The sequence below is a fragment of the Hermetia illucens genome, chromosome 6, assembly GCF_905115235.1.
Source record: "Hermetia illucens chromosome 6, iHerIll2.2.curated.20191125, whole genome shotgun sequence".
NCBI lineage: Eukaryota > Metazoa > Arthropoda > Insecta > Diptera > Stratiomyidae > Hermetia > Hermetia illucens.
In genome coordinates this window covers 18,779,764-18,796,266 of record NC_051854.1, presented here as the reverse complement: position 1 = coordinate 18,796,266, position 16,503 = coordinate 18,779,764, and the positions used below count along the sequence as shown (strand labels likewise).

Genomic DNA, 16,503 nt, shown 5'->3' with positions numbered 1-16,503 from the left:
GCAGCAATGATCTGCTTCAAAGAAACTGCATTTAAAAATGAAACAGAAATAATAAATCCAAAAGTTCATGGATGAAAGTGATATATAAAGATAGATACATATGCGCTTTTTAATATTTTCGTTTTGAACTATTCCAACTCAAAGTTGACCCAACTGCCATATGTGGATAACCAACTCGCCACACAGTAAATTCGCTCAGTTTAGCTACATCACTTGTGGATCATCGACCAGTATTCATTCATATTCCTCACCATTTATTTAGATATTTAGATACATAGTAGTACGAAGACGTCATTATCGCGTGAACATTTCCGCGTGAATCATTGTTCCGACGCGAATTAATCACTGACTAAAACGATTTTCTAAGAAGTTTGATGGATACGTAATATTTATCGTGACCCGCCTTAATCCCAGATACCAGAGCACATATATAGTAAGTGCACAAAAAAATGCTCTTAGTTGACATCATCCTAAACTAAACTTAATAAACTCTGAACATTGATACGTGGAAATCGTGTATGCATCCATCATTAAATGAGGCTTATCATTTAGTGCTACCAGGAAAAATATGCAACTGCCTCCAATCCATCTTTCCAAGGCGATAAATTCATCCACACTGACTGGCCACCACATACCATTAGCTAGCTCGTCACTCTGATTTTATCATTCTCCGACGCCACATCTCATATCAATCGTTCTAAATTTATCTATTTATTTTTTCAATTTGCTAGTCATACTCCTGGAAATCAGTGGAAAATAACACTAAAGAAGAACCAACAGCCCCGGCACAACCACCGAAGCTCGCGGAACCTGTAACAACAAACGGAGAGAGCGTTGAAGAAAAACCAGCAACTCCAGCGGGAAATACACAACCTCAAGAGATAGCAACAAGAAACGGAGGAAGCAACTGCACTGCAGAACCATCCAAAGACTCCTACTCACCATCCTACGAACAAAAATACATTCCAGCCGAAGCTCCGGTACTACCCCCAGAGAGTTTGGTAGTTTGCCCATGTCCCACGTCCGAACAGCAGAATAAGTAAGATTTCGATTAAATTTTCAATATAATCAATAATCAGTCTGCCCATTCAGGTCACCTGAAAAAGCTGAGCCGATAAAGGAAGAAAAACAGGTACACTTCGAAGAAGTTCCCGCAACTGCAGCAGCTCCTTCATCAGAAACAGAGAATCGGCAGGAGGAAGTCACAAACGAATCCGTCCAAACGGCACAGCCAGAAAAGCTTATTGACTTGTCCCCAATGTCTCAGCAAGTAAGCGAACCGATCGGAGAACCACTGTCTCCACAAGAGCCATGCAAGGATTCCTATTCACCGCCATACGATCAAAAATATTGTCCAGCGGAACCTGAAACGGCTCAAGCGCCTGAAGAAAAGGCAAATGAACAGAATTCTCTAGAATGGAAAGATGAAAACGTAGAAATAGTGTCGATTCCCAAAGATGAACAGCAGGCCACGCCACCCAATACACCCGATGATGCTAATCAAGAAACCCCTGTCCAGTCAACATTAATAGTGATGGTGACGCCAAAAGAAGAATCGACACCAGAGCCCGCACAGGCAACACCTGCTCGGGAGCCAACCGTTGTCGAGAAATTCATTGAGAATGAAAAACAAGCTTCCATGCCGCCGGTTGATGTCAAGCCTGCTGTAGAGCCGGAACAGAAGCCAACACCTGAAGTCGTCGAAACAGAGACAGCTCCGAACCCGAGTACTGAGCCCACTGCTCTCGTTGAACCCACCCCAACTCCAGCACCAGTTGCTGAATCAACCCAATCTTCAATTACAGAGCCAAGTCCAGTTCAAACCACTGAGACTACCGCAGCTCCTGTTTCGACTCCTGCGGAGGAAAAGGATCCAGAAATTCCTGCCGCAAGCAGTCCTGAACCAGTAGCTGAAAACTCTCAGCAAACAGTGGAAACACAACCTGCAGAAAATGGTTTCCACGAAGCAAGCCCCGCCAGTCCACCACCCGAGGTCAACGATGAATTGCCCAAGCAATCAATTGTTGAGCAAAAACGAGCGGAAATTAGATTCACTCAGGAGTCTCCGGTCCGAGAACGTCCAATCAGTCCAGTTTTAGTGCCGGGCAAATTGAAGAGCAGCATTGCCTTCTTCGAGAACCTTAACAAAAAATAAGTTATTCAACTCTCAATCCAGGACTGTGTATTGGGATCATGGGCTAGATATGCTATAAAATTGTGATCAAAAGTGGAAGTTTCTTCAAATTGTCATCCCTATTTAACGACAATCTATATTTTTGATTTTAACTCGTTTGACTCTGTTTCGTACTGCGCTGTTATCTTACTCATGTAAATTGTTAACTTTTGAGATATCTATTAATAATGACGATTTAAAATAAAAGAAAGATTACGTTCCTAAACCAAGTCTTATGTTTTTCAACGCCGCTCTGATTTCTGACTATCTTCCAACGTCTCCCAGATAGTGGCCCGATAACTGATTGTGTTATCGATATTTATGGCAGCCGCCGATAATTTGGAGGAGCCAAGACTCCCGGTTGATTTTATAACATATCTAGCAGCGTTTAACTGAGCAATGTAAAATATTTCCCCATCTATTTACGTTATGTATTTCTATCGTCTTAATCGCGTTATTCCGAAAAGGGTGTAAATTTTAAGTGCCATTTCATAAAGAATCAAGACCAAAAAAATCATGTAACTTACACCAAAACATTTAAGCGTAAACTGTTATGATATTTAAACAAATTATAATTACTTTAATGTTGAGCTTAGAAGCGATGTAGTTGCATATATTATTTTACCACTTTGAACAAAAGAGAGAAAACCATTTTAAATGAATATTATCAAAATACATAGCAAAAGCATTATACAAAAAGTTGGAGAACCTCCACGAAAACGACATGGATTATTTGCCATACAAGAAAAATAAAAACAATTTCAAAAATTTACGAATATTCTTTCATTTTTATTAAACTATCGAGCAACTGTACAACTAAGATATTTGGCTTGAACTAAACTTGCTAAACCGCGAAGGGTTGATCCTTCCCGTCCTCGTGCCATTTGATATATGTTTCGCCGTGCGTGAAGTCTTTTGTTCCTTCCAGTCGTCCTCGTGGCGGAGCTTTGTCATAGTCGAAGGCCTTTTCGGATTTGCCAAACAATTTGTTGACGTGCTCAACGTCATCCCGATATTTTCCGACAACAACCTTTTTGCCAGTTATGGGATCCGTGATGTCTCCTAGTGGATAGACAATCTCTTCCACTGAATGGGTAATTAGACGAGTAAACTTCTTCGGTAGCTCCTTGATTAGGACAATGTCGCCTGTTTTGCATTTCTTCTCGGGATCATGTGCGAATATGAATTCATCTTTTTTGAAGTACTGAAAGTAACATTAAGATAAGACGAGAATTCTTGTATTTTTTTTTCTTATTATTACATAGATGAATGTTAGATGGATGGGATGAAATGGCAAAATTTAGTCGTGTTACATCTCCAAAATGATATCAATATTTGTGGTACGGTAAGTTCTACATCTCTACATCAATCAAATCCAAAAACTCGAAACTAAATGCATGGATTCCAAAAATTAGGACTGGGTTTCATCCAGGGCTGCAGACACTGCCTTTTTTTTCGGGTAGGGTAGGTGAATGCATTTACGCACAGTGTTGGACTCCCGATTCGGTACGTCGACGGACTACAAACTAAACACCTCCCCATCGTCAGAGAGCTAGCCTGGAACCGTTTGTCACATTACTTCGGGCCAGCCCCCGAACTCTCCCGCCTTCGAATCAGGGAATTCCTTTCACCAACGGGAGGGGAGAGGAGGAAGGGAACTGTCAGTTCAAGGAGCTCCCTGCCATCCGGCTCCTCCACCGGTCGAGTTCTATCTTCTTAGCAACGGGAAGGACCCGAACGTAATAGGCAACACGGTTCCAGCTGTCAGCAGTCCTCAGCATCTCTTCCACAATGTTGTCTGGAGAGAGATCCCCTGTGCTTAAATAGAGCTGCTGACGAACCCCATCCCACCTTCCACAAGAAAAAAAAGTGTTGTGGGCATCGTCCACAACTCCATTGCAAAACACACAATCCGGAGAACGCGCTTTTCCAATCTTGTGCAGGTAAGACTGAAAACTTCCATGCCCACTTAAAAATTGGGTAAGGAAATAGTCAGTCTCACCATGCTTCCGATTCAGCCACGCACCTAAGTTGCCGATGAGCCGCGCAGTCCATCTGCCTCTAGTTTCATTTTGCCAAGAGAGCTGCCACTCGTGTAGAGTGTATTGCCGTTCTTCGCGAGCAACCACCTCCCTTGGCTCATCTCCCTTGCGCTTGTATATGGCCTGACGCTGCCTAGCAAGAAGGGCAACGGGGATAACTCCCGCGATCACCATCACGGCCGGTTCAGCGACTGTGCGGTACGCAGACGCCACCCGTAAAGCTCCCCGTCTCTGTACTTGTGCGAGGTGTCTACGATATACCTCCTTGTTAAGAGCGCCAGCCCATACCTCTGCGCCGTAGAGCAGGGCAGACTGCGTTGAGCTCATCAGGAGACGTCGCCTACTAGACATAGGACCCCCAATGTTTGCCATTAGCCTACTTAACGCCGAAACTCCAGCCGCAGCCTTGTTCGCTGCTGCTTGGATTTGCTCAGAAAAGCTCATCTTTGAGTCAAGAGTCAACCCGAGGTACTTTACCGCTGATTTTGACTCGATTATCGACTCGCCGAACGATATGGGACGCAGGGTCGGAATTCTCTTTTTAGTCAGGATGACTACTTCGGTTTTTTCCAGTGCAAGGTTGAAACCATGAGTAGTCATCCATCCGCTTACCCGTCGCATCAATATGCCGAGTCTGCTTTGCGCCTGTTCGACAGTGCGTCCAGCAACAAGCGCTGCGACATCATCTGCAGACACTGCCTTACCTCTCCCCTGGGCGCACCTATGATCGAAATTGGTTGCCAGTTGTTCGTTCCTTTCCATTTCCGATTCACTTGATTGCGGGCAACATTTTTTTGAAACATAGTACAGCTTTCCTCTGGTTTGTGGAGCCTCTTTTAAAATTTGGCTCATTACACAGTCAGTACAGTGTACTGCCGACACGCGCTTGCATGCCTCCTTGGAAGGTCCTGTGAGCACTTCAGTCCCTCACGTATCGTTGTATAAAACTTAACGTGTCCTTACATCGTTGCGTCGACGGCCCGCACCGGAACCTGAAAACACAAAGATAAGAATGCGCGCAATTCAAGCCAACCGTGAAATAAGTCATCCGCATCTGTTCGTATTCCACTCCTCCTCTCTAAGCCGCGGAACTCACAATACCACTCTTCCAGTATAATGGCCAGATGTTACCAAGCAGAGTGTGCATCTCCAAAACCGCATCTCATTAAGATCTGAGGCAAGAGAAGCATTAATTGAGGATGTGATCCGCCGTCGGTCTTCCCTTTCAATACGGCACTCCGTCACACGGGGTCGAGTCGTATTTTTTTTTTCATTTCCAGCTTAGTTGGCGTGTTATCTCCCACTAGGTTCTCCTATTGCTTTGTTTTTCAGGTTCCTGCGGCAATCCACACATCGATTTAATGACACATTAAGTTTGGTACAATGATATGTGAGGAACTGGAGTGTTCAAAGCACGCCCCCACTCTCCAGAGCCTGGTTAGCAAAGCAGTGGAGCTTCAGTATTTGCGCGCGAACTTTCGCGGCCAATTTCTCAAAATTTTTAAGTTTTTTTGTGAGAGCTCTTCCCTCCTGCCAATGCTGATGATCTTTTGGACCATCGGCCAATCCATATTAGTCACTGCACAATCCTACATTGAAAACGATTGTTACGAAACCACGAAAGGTGCCTCAAACCGTATTGATTTTTTAACAACGGACCCGGCAAAAAGACAAAAGATTTGCACATTTCCTCATGGAACATACGCTCTGTGTACAGATCAGGAGCTGCTGAGCAGCTAAATAATATTATGTCATAATATAAGGCTGATGGCACTGCATTACATAAGATCTGCTGGACAGATACCAGTTTTTTGGAGAAAAACCGCTACACCATATATTATAGCGATCATCCAGTAAACCATATGCTCGGAGTAGGTTTCCAAGTCAGCCAAAAATGAAACCTGCCCCCTACGTTTCTAAGTTCATAATAGAGGCGTCATTAAAATTCACACCCATAAAGAGGAGACTACAGAGTCGGAGAAAGGATATCTCCTACAAGGCAGTTAAACAAATCCTCGAATCCTACAACAGATGTGATATCAAAATGATAATTGGAGATTTTGACAGCCTAGTAGCAACGGAGCCTGTATTCAGGCTTGCATAAAACCACCAATGATAACAGACTGCGGCTTATTCAATTAGCAGTGTCACACGAAATGGGTGTTGGCAGTTCTGGTTTGCGCGGAAAGCAGTCTACAAACAAACGAAGGGCTCTCCAAACGAGACCACTTCCAACCAAATTGACCACGTGTTAATCGAAAGCTCCACGTCTCAATATTGATTATCACTATCTCGTTGACATGGTGCTCCGGGCTCAAATAACAACACCACGTCGAATCGGCTCTGCCAATCAGGTGATTTTCGATCTTATGGGCATATTAAAGCAATGGCTTGAATATTTTGATGAGCTGCCCAACAACCAGAATACTGGAAAGATGCGAAACAAATACTACCACCACCAACCATGAGAGAAACAATCCGCGCAATTTATCGACTTAAAAACTATAAGTCGCCAACTGCTTAAATGTGGAGGCAACCAACTACACCAAGGGGCTCATCAAATTATGCTCAAAATTTCATATAGTGAATCAATACCTGATCTCCTATACATATAAAGAGGGGATATCGCGCAGTCCAGCAATTATAAAGGTGTCATGTTGCTGAGTACCATCTGTAAGATATTCTCCCCTATCTTGCTAGGCCGGATAGCCCCATACGCCCAGAACATCATTGGCTCATACCAAAGACGCTTCACTCCAGGCAAATCAGCAACAGATCAGATTTTCTCTCTGCGACAAGCGATGGAAAAACTTTTGAAATATGGCCATCAGCTGCACCTGTATACGGTCATAAGAGAATTCGGTATTCCGACTAAATTGATGGTACTAACTAGACTGACCCTGTGTATGAGAGGCCAGAGCAGAATCGACGATCTAAAACAAGGGGTTGCTCTTTCATGCATCCTTTTCAAGCTGGCCTTAGGGTTGAGATGCTCCAGCGCGGAAAATCTATAAGAGCAATATTTATGCTCGAAATAGAAAGCGTGGCAGACCTTGCCTCAGAATGAACGATGACGTATGACAGGACGTCAGACAGCTTTTAGGGACAAAAAACCGCGTTGCTTACGAGTTTCTTATTAAGGCAGACCAAGACCGACCACCGGTTCTTACGCCGTTAATTATGATGATGATGATTGCGGACACTCGACTAAACGCTTCGTTTTCCCAAAAGAGAAATCAGTATTTCTGAAGTAGCAGGTCGTTCATTTGAAGAGTTTTAATGTAGTTTTAGGAAAAAATGGGATCTGGAAAGAACTGTTTCACTTTTGATTCGTTTAATATTCCCAACCCAGTTGTAATAAACTTTACGAATAGTCAATTAAGAATGCAATTTCGTTGCATCAAACTGAAAATCTCTTGTATTAATTTTATGGAAAACTAAATGAACTAAATTAGTTTCAACGGATTAACATTACATAAATCCACATAAGAAATAATTAAATTGACAACAGAGCTTCCTTATCCTGTTCTATATTTTTCGTTGATCGCAGACTGTTTTTTTCTTCCAAGTTGCTCCACCAGCCTCGTGGCTGTCAACTTGTTGACAACAAACAGGCGAGCCACTCAGGCGAGTGAGTTTCCAATCGTGGTGAATGACTCCTAGTCCGCCAATTTTAGGGGCGCAGATAGAATCTCACGCGCCGTGCACCTTTCTTCTCCGAAACCTCAGCCCCGAAGGCAAATGGTTTTAGCTTGGACACGGAGACGTTCTTAGGCCTGCCTTCGAGGTCAAACCTAAACAAGTGCTCTCCACTGTGCAATTCTGGACCCTAATATGGTCGCTGCTTTCATGCGAGCCAAGACGTGTGTGCAGACATTCAGGTCCTGCGAGGTGTCATCCGTCATCGAAGAATGACAGGATGATGAGGGTGATTTTAATTTGGTCACGGCATCCCGGAGCAAATGCAAAAGCCCAGTCGTGGAAAGGGCTAATATACTACCGAACACAGCATCGCTGGGGAGCTTCAAATCCTCCCCGTACACTAACTCGGTCGAGCTGGTGGCAAACTTCTCACAACAGACCAAGTAGAACAAAAGGCAAGACTTTCGGGCGCGAAGAGTCATGGTATGTCATAATAACGGCCTTCAGTATCGTATTCCAGCGTTCCAACATCCCATTGGATTGCGGATGGTACGCAGTCGTTCGATGGCGTTTGAAGCCCAGGAGTTTGCCTAGCTCCGAGAACAGGGAACTGCATTCCCTGGTCAGTAATGACTTCTGTTGGAACTCCAAAGTGTGGAATTCCTTTCTGACAAAGGACCTCAGCGCACGCTTGTGCGGAAATGTCCGCCAGAGGTATTGCTTCCAGTCACCGCATAAACCTATCGATAATTGTGAGGTAATACTTAAAGCCATGCAAATCTTGCAAGGGGCCAATGATGTCGATGGGGATCGTATGAAAACGCTTTGTAGACCGAGGGAATGAGCTTACTTCTTTCTATACGTGCTTGATGACTTAACATTTCTGGCACGCAATGCACTGTCTCGCCCAGGAATTAACGTCCTTATTCATTGAAGCCCAGAAAAATTTGCTTCTGACCAGCCGATTCGTTGTCTGAATACCTGGATGCGCGGAATATATGGCCTAGGTTCCTTTTAAAAAAAGTGGAAACAATTTCTCCTCATTTAGACTGATCCATCATCCAATGCATGCTAAGTCAGGACTCCTTCAATCCTTAAATAAAAAACGACATAGAATTTCTTATAGAATTAAGACAACCACAATGCAGATGGATAATTATAACGTGAGAGAACAAAGTTAGTAAGAAGGATAGAAGCCCAAATACCACGCCCTTTGACCCCGTCATAAAAGGCAACTAAAAGGCAGAGGAATTTAACAGGGGCTTGGTAAGTGTAACGAAAACGTAGAGTTCCATAAATTTCACCAACTCGTCATTGGCGGCGCACTGTTCGCGTAAAAGGTCAGCGACAAGTTCAGTTGGGTTTCGAATGACCAATAATGAACCTTTAATCAGATTGGTCACATCGCGATCAACATCTACTGACGAGGAGTCGTCTTCTAGATATGCGTAGCAAAATTGATACTGAAATCGCCTTCTTAATGGACAATAATTTCGTTAACCTTCTCTTGATTGCCATTACTGCCTCTAATCCGCCTTCTATACCGTGTAGCCTCTGCAGAGTTCTTACTTCCCAAAGCCTGTAAATCCTTTCCTCATGAGTAAAAGAAGAGAATGACCGTTAAGATTTCTGGAGGTCCTTGCTTCGTGAACAAAAAAAAGTTGATAAATTAAATATGTAAATGTTTTTCCTAAAACCATTTTTCGATCTAAATTTATTTGAGCAGATATCAGAGCGAAGTATAACATCATCATCTACAAAAGCAATTGTCGAACAAACATTTAAACAGTTTGGGCAAGACACCCCCTTCATCAAACAAAGTGTATTGGAACGGTATGCGACTCATCAATGGCAAGACGATACATATTCCCAAGTAGAAGAACCACTTTTGGTGGAAAAATGAATTGTCTCACCTTCGGTCATTATGTCACCTTGTTAGGCGAGCGGCTCAAAAAGCAGTAAATAGAAATGACCACAAGCTTAAGGGACGCATCTGCAAAGAAACTAGCAGAAACTTCAAGCAAAGAAAGAATCGCTTATAGAGTTGTAACGAACAAATGCAGGGGTTGGTCTTTCAGTATGGCCAGTATGAGGGCTCCTTCCAAAGAATCTTAGAACCGATAGTAATACCTATAGTAATGAGGGACCAATTGCTAGAGGTTTGCAGCAAGATTGGAGGCAACAAAGCACAGGACCTGCAGAGGAATAAAACCATGAAGTTGGTTCTGAAATCGAGGTCGAACATGTTCTGGAGTGCGATTAATGCCTGGTGGAGGAGATCTTTCTTCCGTTACGGAAATGACAGAAGCTAATGCTATTGCCTAACACTAGTAAGCCTTCTGACAACCTATAATTGTACAGTCCCAAGTTTTTTGAATGCGTTGGAGAAAGTACTGGAGTGAGTGATCTACCGCAGAATGTTCAATGTTGTAGAGAAGCTGACCGATCATTTGGTTCTCGTATTGCCAGGTCAACCATTAATAATAATAATCGCTGGCGCAACAATCCAGTTGGATCAGGGCCTTGAGGTGTTATAGAACACTTCATTCAAGACCGGAAGCAATGTGGTCAGTATTGCGCTCAGATCAAGCAGGCCAACCATTAATGCTATCAAATTGGTTACAGACTTGGCCGAACATGCGAAACATGGAAAGGATAATATCAGCAAATATTGCCCTAGATGTACGAAAGGCATTCGACACAAAGAGTACCTCCGCGGGGGTCCACAGAGTTCTGGGTTGAGCCCATTTGTGTGGAGCATCTTGTATAGTGATGTCCCGGTTGCTGACGAGAGCTCCATAGTGTCTCATGTCGACAAAATAGTATTTGCAATTAGAAAATATGATGTGGAAACAAACGCTGCTATAAAATATAAAATGTTGAACTAGCACTGAAGAAAAAACGATGGCGATGCTAATAAAAAAATGTCGAAAAAACAAATTTGCTCCACATGATTACTCCCAAACCAACTATCGAAATCATTGAATACATTAGGCTTACAACCAGAGTAGTGAGTTCCGTAATACTCTACACGGCGGCAACCTAGGTAACCGCATTCCACGATGCATAAAATGCGCAAAAAACGAATGAAGTGCCTCGGATGGCGAATATGTCAATTGCTTTAATGATGTCGACATTGATGACACATTGGCCGATAACTTGGAAGAGAGAAATTTCTAAACAAGTAGAAGAAAAACATGAAGACGTTCGGAAAAAGGTCGTTGGACCCAGAAACTGGTTTCCAATGAGAAGGCACGAAGAGATTAATTCGTACTATTTCTCACAGGTTTTAGGGGATGCCGCAGAAGCCTGCAATGGCACTGGACCGTTCAAAATCATGTCTGCTTTCATTGCCCTAGATTTGTAAGTAAAGGAAGGGTCCTGAAGAATGGAGCGGCAGCACTGAAAAATCCATATTTAGGGAAATGCTTGCATATGAGGACTGAAAATTAGAATGTAGTTAACCACTTGGTGGCTGCATCATCTGAGTATGCTTCAGATTAAGATCTCATAATTCAGCAAGTTCTCATACGACCTTCCCACGGGGGCTGCTGGAAACCGTCTTCCAACAGGCCAAGAGTGTGGAGGTTGGGGGTCGGTTCATCCAACTGACGAGGATCTGTTTATCTGCTGGTTACGGCTTAGGGACAAGCGGATTTGGCGAGGGGATCGACCGGAGCAGTAGCACGGGACTCGTCCTTCCTGCACTGGAAAATGCATACGCCGAAGGCAGCGAGGCCAATGAGGAGCCTCGTTTCTAGTACCCGGACTCTCAATACCTTAGGAAGCGCTACCCTGGTAAGCGGGCTAGCCAGGGTGGGCATTTTTCCCGGATTACTCATGGAGCTAAGACATGGACTAAAAATTAAAAACGGACAATAAAGGAAGAAAAGATGGTGTTGCCATCGGAGGACAAGCTGCTGACTGGCAACCAGCCAAGAGACAGCGGCTGTGGTGGGCAATACAGTCGGTGCCAGCCGGAGTACCGATGTGCTGAAACCAACAACAGGGACCTCTGGGAGCAGAGGGATTACAGATTTCCAGCTTGGAAACCACTGTCATCGAGCTGGATGCAACGGTTACCAGACATAGTACTCCAAACCCGAAACAAGACGGGAATGTAGGCCATCAGAAGCCAACAAAGCCAGTACTAGAATGCCATATATATTCTGAGCAGGACTGGAAAAATTAGACATGTACTGTCGACGAGCCGGATGAAATGGGATCTCTAAATACCAGGCGAAAACCAGCCGAAGGCGAAACCTACCACCTTCAAGCGCAATCTTTCTCAAGATGATGTCCAACAGCAAAGCCAAAAAAGCAGAGTTTGCAAGCGCTGGGACGCCAAAAAACCTCTGCAAACAGGGAAACAGCTACAACCGACCGATGAGGCACGAAATGCGAAGCCATTCGGCGAAGTGGTCAGGAGTTATTTACGCTGGTGATTGGCAATTCTAGGTTCGATCAGTGTTGATGCGAGAGTGTTGGAGATAGTCATCGATGCTTTGATTCTTCCCAATTCTCCAGAAAGTTTCTCAGTTCGTGCGTCGCTAAAATCAACGATGTCTGAAAGGGCATAAAACTCAAGATCAATCATCTCATACGACGAGATTCCCAGGAGATGGGTTGCTCGTATCTGGTTGCCGAAGATTCGCACGGATAGTAATAAGCTCGTGCAATTCTTGCGACTTCAACTCCCCCCAAAATCCTCATGGACGACTGGATGGTTATCAAGGGGTAGGAACCCCAAAAGACGAAATGTTGAGCTCCGATAAAGCTGACCATGACCTGGATCCAGTCGACGCCGCCAACGAGCTGTTAAAGGAAATGAAGATCGATGGTTCGATAGGGACTGACAAACCCCCTATGCAAGCAGATTATGCGAAGCGAATCATCAACACTCAAAGTGCGCCTCAACCAACCTACTGGTCTTCCTCCTAGATGAAAACTTCAACGTTCCATAAAACAGAAACCCTGGATCGAAGGAAGCCAAACCATCAAAGAACTCCAAAAGTAATATTACAATTTATCCGACAGCGGAAGAGACACTGATTGGGACAAATCTAAAATACAATATTTATCCTTTCCAAGAAACGCCAGAACGCTTCTCTGGTTTTCTGGACTTCCAATGACCTAACCGTGGTCAAATTGGAACAGGCAAAAAACGTGTATATCTCGACTTATATGGACTACGACGGATTAGCTCCAGCTGAAAAACTATAACATTTGACGTCCCCCATCGCAGTAAATAAGGCCAACATGTGGATAGACTGCGACACCAATGCAAGGCATACGTTTTAGGGCAGCTCGGAAACCAACGAAAGAGGCCAGTCTCTATTTGATTTTATTATTAGACACCAACACCAACCTCGTATTTCGCCAGCTCAAAGAACTGAGACGGCTGAGAGGAGGTCATTCATATCACCTTACCAACCGACAATAGGACTTTTAGGGTGGAGAATTGGAGAGTGTCTCACCAGAGACCACAGTTGAATTGAAAAGTCTAAATCTCGCTGTGGAGGTTTTCAACTCTTTCAGAAACCTCAAGAGGATCGATTTTCGTACCGAGTGGGCAGATGCCGGAAGGATTTTCAACGACCAACCTTTTCAACCTCTTTTGTATTGAAGTCCTTAGGGGAGTCCTGAACATCCACTTAAGAACGATTATGGGAAAAACACGTTTCTTCAAGCCTCAGCAGGCCTACCTCAAAGGCGGTTAGCACGGTTACGGTCGCTACAGTACAAGTATTATACTCTGGCTGCCTTGTTGAGTATTGAGGGAGCATTTAAGAACGTTAGTACCAACGCCATCTAAGCAGAGTTGGATTGAATGGGTAACCACCCCGGCGCTCGGATTAATAGTGGTGGATGAAATTCTAGTCATATTGGACAGGACCAGAGCAAAGGTGGTATGCCGATAACTTGATGATGCTAACGTCAGAGGTGTTTACCTCCGTCATGAGAAACATCATAGAAGGAGTGTTGTGGGTCGCAAGATGCGGATTCGACAGAGCTAGTGCTACTAATCACTAAGCCAAGGGTAGCCCAATGCAACTTCCCGCGGCTAAATGAACAAAGATTGGTTCTTTCCTCCAATGTAAAGTATCTGGGAATGCTCCTGGCTACCGCGGCAGTGCAGTAAAACCACGTAAGGGCGGATGTATTACAACAAAGCCCTACGGCCATAGTAACATCCTAGACGAAGTATTTCGAGAACGAGGAACTTTGTTGTGGACTTTCTAAGCAGGAAACGGTAGAGGACCAGCGACGTGTTGTAGATTTATGCCACAATATTTTTTACCGACGGATCAAAGATGGTCTATGAAGTCGATATCGTGAAACTTTTTCAGATACACATAGTGTAGCCGAGCTGTAGGGTCTTCCAGGATTCGCCAGTGTATTCCAAGCGGAGGTACTGGCGATACTGAAAGCCTGTCGGGGACCGGGAGGAGGAAAATGAGCGGCCTGACCGACTGACCAGGCAGGCTCTATTCTTGCCAATTCTGCAGTGGACGCACTTTGCTGGCTACTGTCAAGTGTAGAATCTAGTTGCAGTACTTAACAACGGCTAACATCAGATGGCGAAGGCTCACCCCCTGCACTAAGTCAAAGAGGATTTGACCCTATCATAACAGAACTCGAACGCGAGGGCTTTTGAGCTATACGCGTGCAAACGCATATAGGGTTATAAATGAACGATACCTTTGCGAATGCACATTTCAAGCCAGAGCCAGGTGACGGACCTATGGTAAACAATTCTTTGAAATAGCGACGGTTTCCTCCATATTCCATATTCCAGCCAGATTAGAAGCCTAGAAAGAATATTAATAAGAACAGAGGATTTATGACGCAGCATCCTGGAAGCTAGGAATGAGTGTAAGCGGTCGAAACATTGGTAACCAATATCTCGCTTTATAGGAGCCACTAATGGTGTTTCTTCCCTAGAATCAGCTTTTCCTACACGTGAAAGTATTCAATCACAAACCAGCCATTTTTGGCAAGTTGGTCCACAACATACAGAGCGTGAAAATAAAAGGACGCAATAACTTAGAATTTATAAGAATCGCATGCTCCTATTTGTACCAATAAGAACATAATATGCCAATGAAATGAATGTTTACGATGCATAGGAAATTATAACGAGCAAAAATCACTCACCATTAAAAGATTCTCATCCAGTTCCATTCGCCGAATCCTAATTTTCGATGCGTTATGTTTTATGCACGGCACACATTGTCCAAGAAGGAGTAACTTCCTTGCCGCGGCCATTCAAAAACTATCACAAATAACACAAAACTAATAACACTTTCAATAAGATTTGACCAGAGGATCTTAACCACACTTTTCTTGGATTTCCATTGGCATTCACCGACAGCTGATTTGACAAGTTCGCTCTATGGCTAATAATGGCTACGTTCGATGGCCATTATTAGGGGAAAGCATTTGGTGATTTTCAGATTTCTGATTTATTTATTGAGCAAAGAAAAGAAATACATGAGCGGTACAAAAAAATAACTTAAAAGCTGAAGTGTGACTAATTAAGTATATAACGCTAACCTGCGGAAATATCCGACCTAGCCGGTTACATGGCATAAAGGGAAGAAGTGGTGAATGTCAATACTCATTTGACATAGCATGTGCTTAAACCTAAAAATAATTTAGAACTTCGCGTTTAAATAATTTAGAACAATTTAGAACTAAACAAATATAACACAAAACAACACAAAATAGTACTGGAAAACGAGAAAATGGGAGTTTTTAAGCATCGGTGGACAGGATTGAGCGACGGATTTGGAGTGAAGCGCAGTCCTTTCCCGATGGTGATAGCAGCCTGAGAAAGAGCTACCTTTTATTCGATTTTGACCTGTGCAAAGACACTAACCAAAGGCGGGAGGGATGAACAGGACTGTGGGATTGCGGGAACCTAATTGCACTGGTCGCACTGGTCAAACCGGAAGAATAAAGATAAGAGAATACAACGTTGAGACCGTTGATAATTTCTCCTATCTAGGGTCGAAAATCACAACCGATAACAGCTGCGATGATGAAATCCGCGCACGGTTGTTGTCAGCCAACAGAGCCTATTTTAGCTTACAAGAACTGTTCCGCTCGAAACGTCTCACCATAGGGTCAAAGCTCTTACTGTGCAAGACAATTATCCTGCCAATCCTCATGGATTCCTCGGAGACTTGGGTTCTTAGCAGGAAAAATTGCAAACTCTTGGCTGCGTTCGAGAGAAGAATCCTCCGAAGAATTTTTGGCTCCCTACATGAGGATAGACGATTCCGTAGCCTACATAACCAGGAAATCTATGAGCGATACCACGAGCGTTTGGTTGTGGATAAAATCCGGCTCAATAGGTTACAGTGGGCGGGTTACTTAATCCGTATGAGTGATGATGATCCAGCCCGGAAAGACTATAATGGCAATATCTTTGGTAGAAAAAGAAAACGAGGCAGACCCTGCCTGAGATGGAGCAATGGCGTAGGTGAGGACGCCAGATAGCTTTTAGGGATATCGATATCGGCGCAAAACCGGGATGTCTGGAGTTCCTTATTAAGGCAGGCCTAGACCGGATACCGGTTGTTGCGCCGTTGATGATGATGATGAATTGGTAGAAGGAGGGACCTTGATTCAGGGGAAAAG

At 43.9% G+C, this 16,503-nt stretch overlaps 2 protein-coding genes across 9 annotated transcripts in view; one reads left to right on the top strand and one right to left on the bottom strand.

Annotated features, from left to right (window-relative positions):
- LOC119659327 (mucin-16-like) overlaps positions 1-2,945 on the top strand; it is a 273,395-nt gene extending 270,450 nt beyond the window's left edge. For all 8 annotated transcript variants that reach the window (XM_038067360.1, XM_038067361.1, XM_038067366.1 and 5 more), the window contains 2 exons: positions 732-1,039; positions 1,093-2,945. In XM_038067360.1, coding sequence (XP_037923288.1) covers positions 732-1,039; positions 1,093-2,155 — 1,371 coding nt within the window. In that variant the 3' untranslated portion in view covers positions 2,156-2,945. The remainder of the gene's footprint in view (positions 1-731; positions 1,040-1,092) is intronic.
- Positions 2,941-15,374, bottom strand: LOC119659330 (28S ribosomal protein S17, mitochondrial). The gene is made up of 2 exons (XM_038067374.1): positions 15,016-15,374; positions 2,941-3,377 (listed from the first exon to the last, which is right to left on the bottom strand). Exons 1-2 carry the CDS (start codon positions 15,124-15,126, stop codon positions 3,018-3,020), a joined length of 471 nt encoding a protein of 156 aa, XP_037923302.1. The 5' UTR covers positions 15,127-15,374; the 3' UTR covers positions 2,941-3,017.
- Between the last annotated feature and the right edge of the window lie 1,129 nt (positions 15,375-16,503).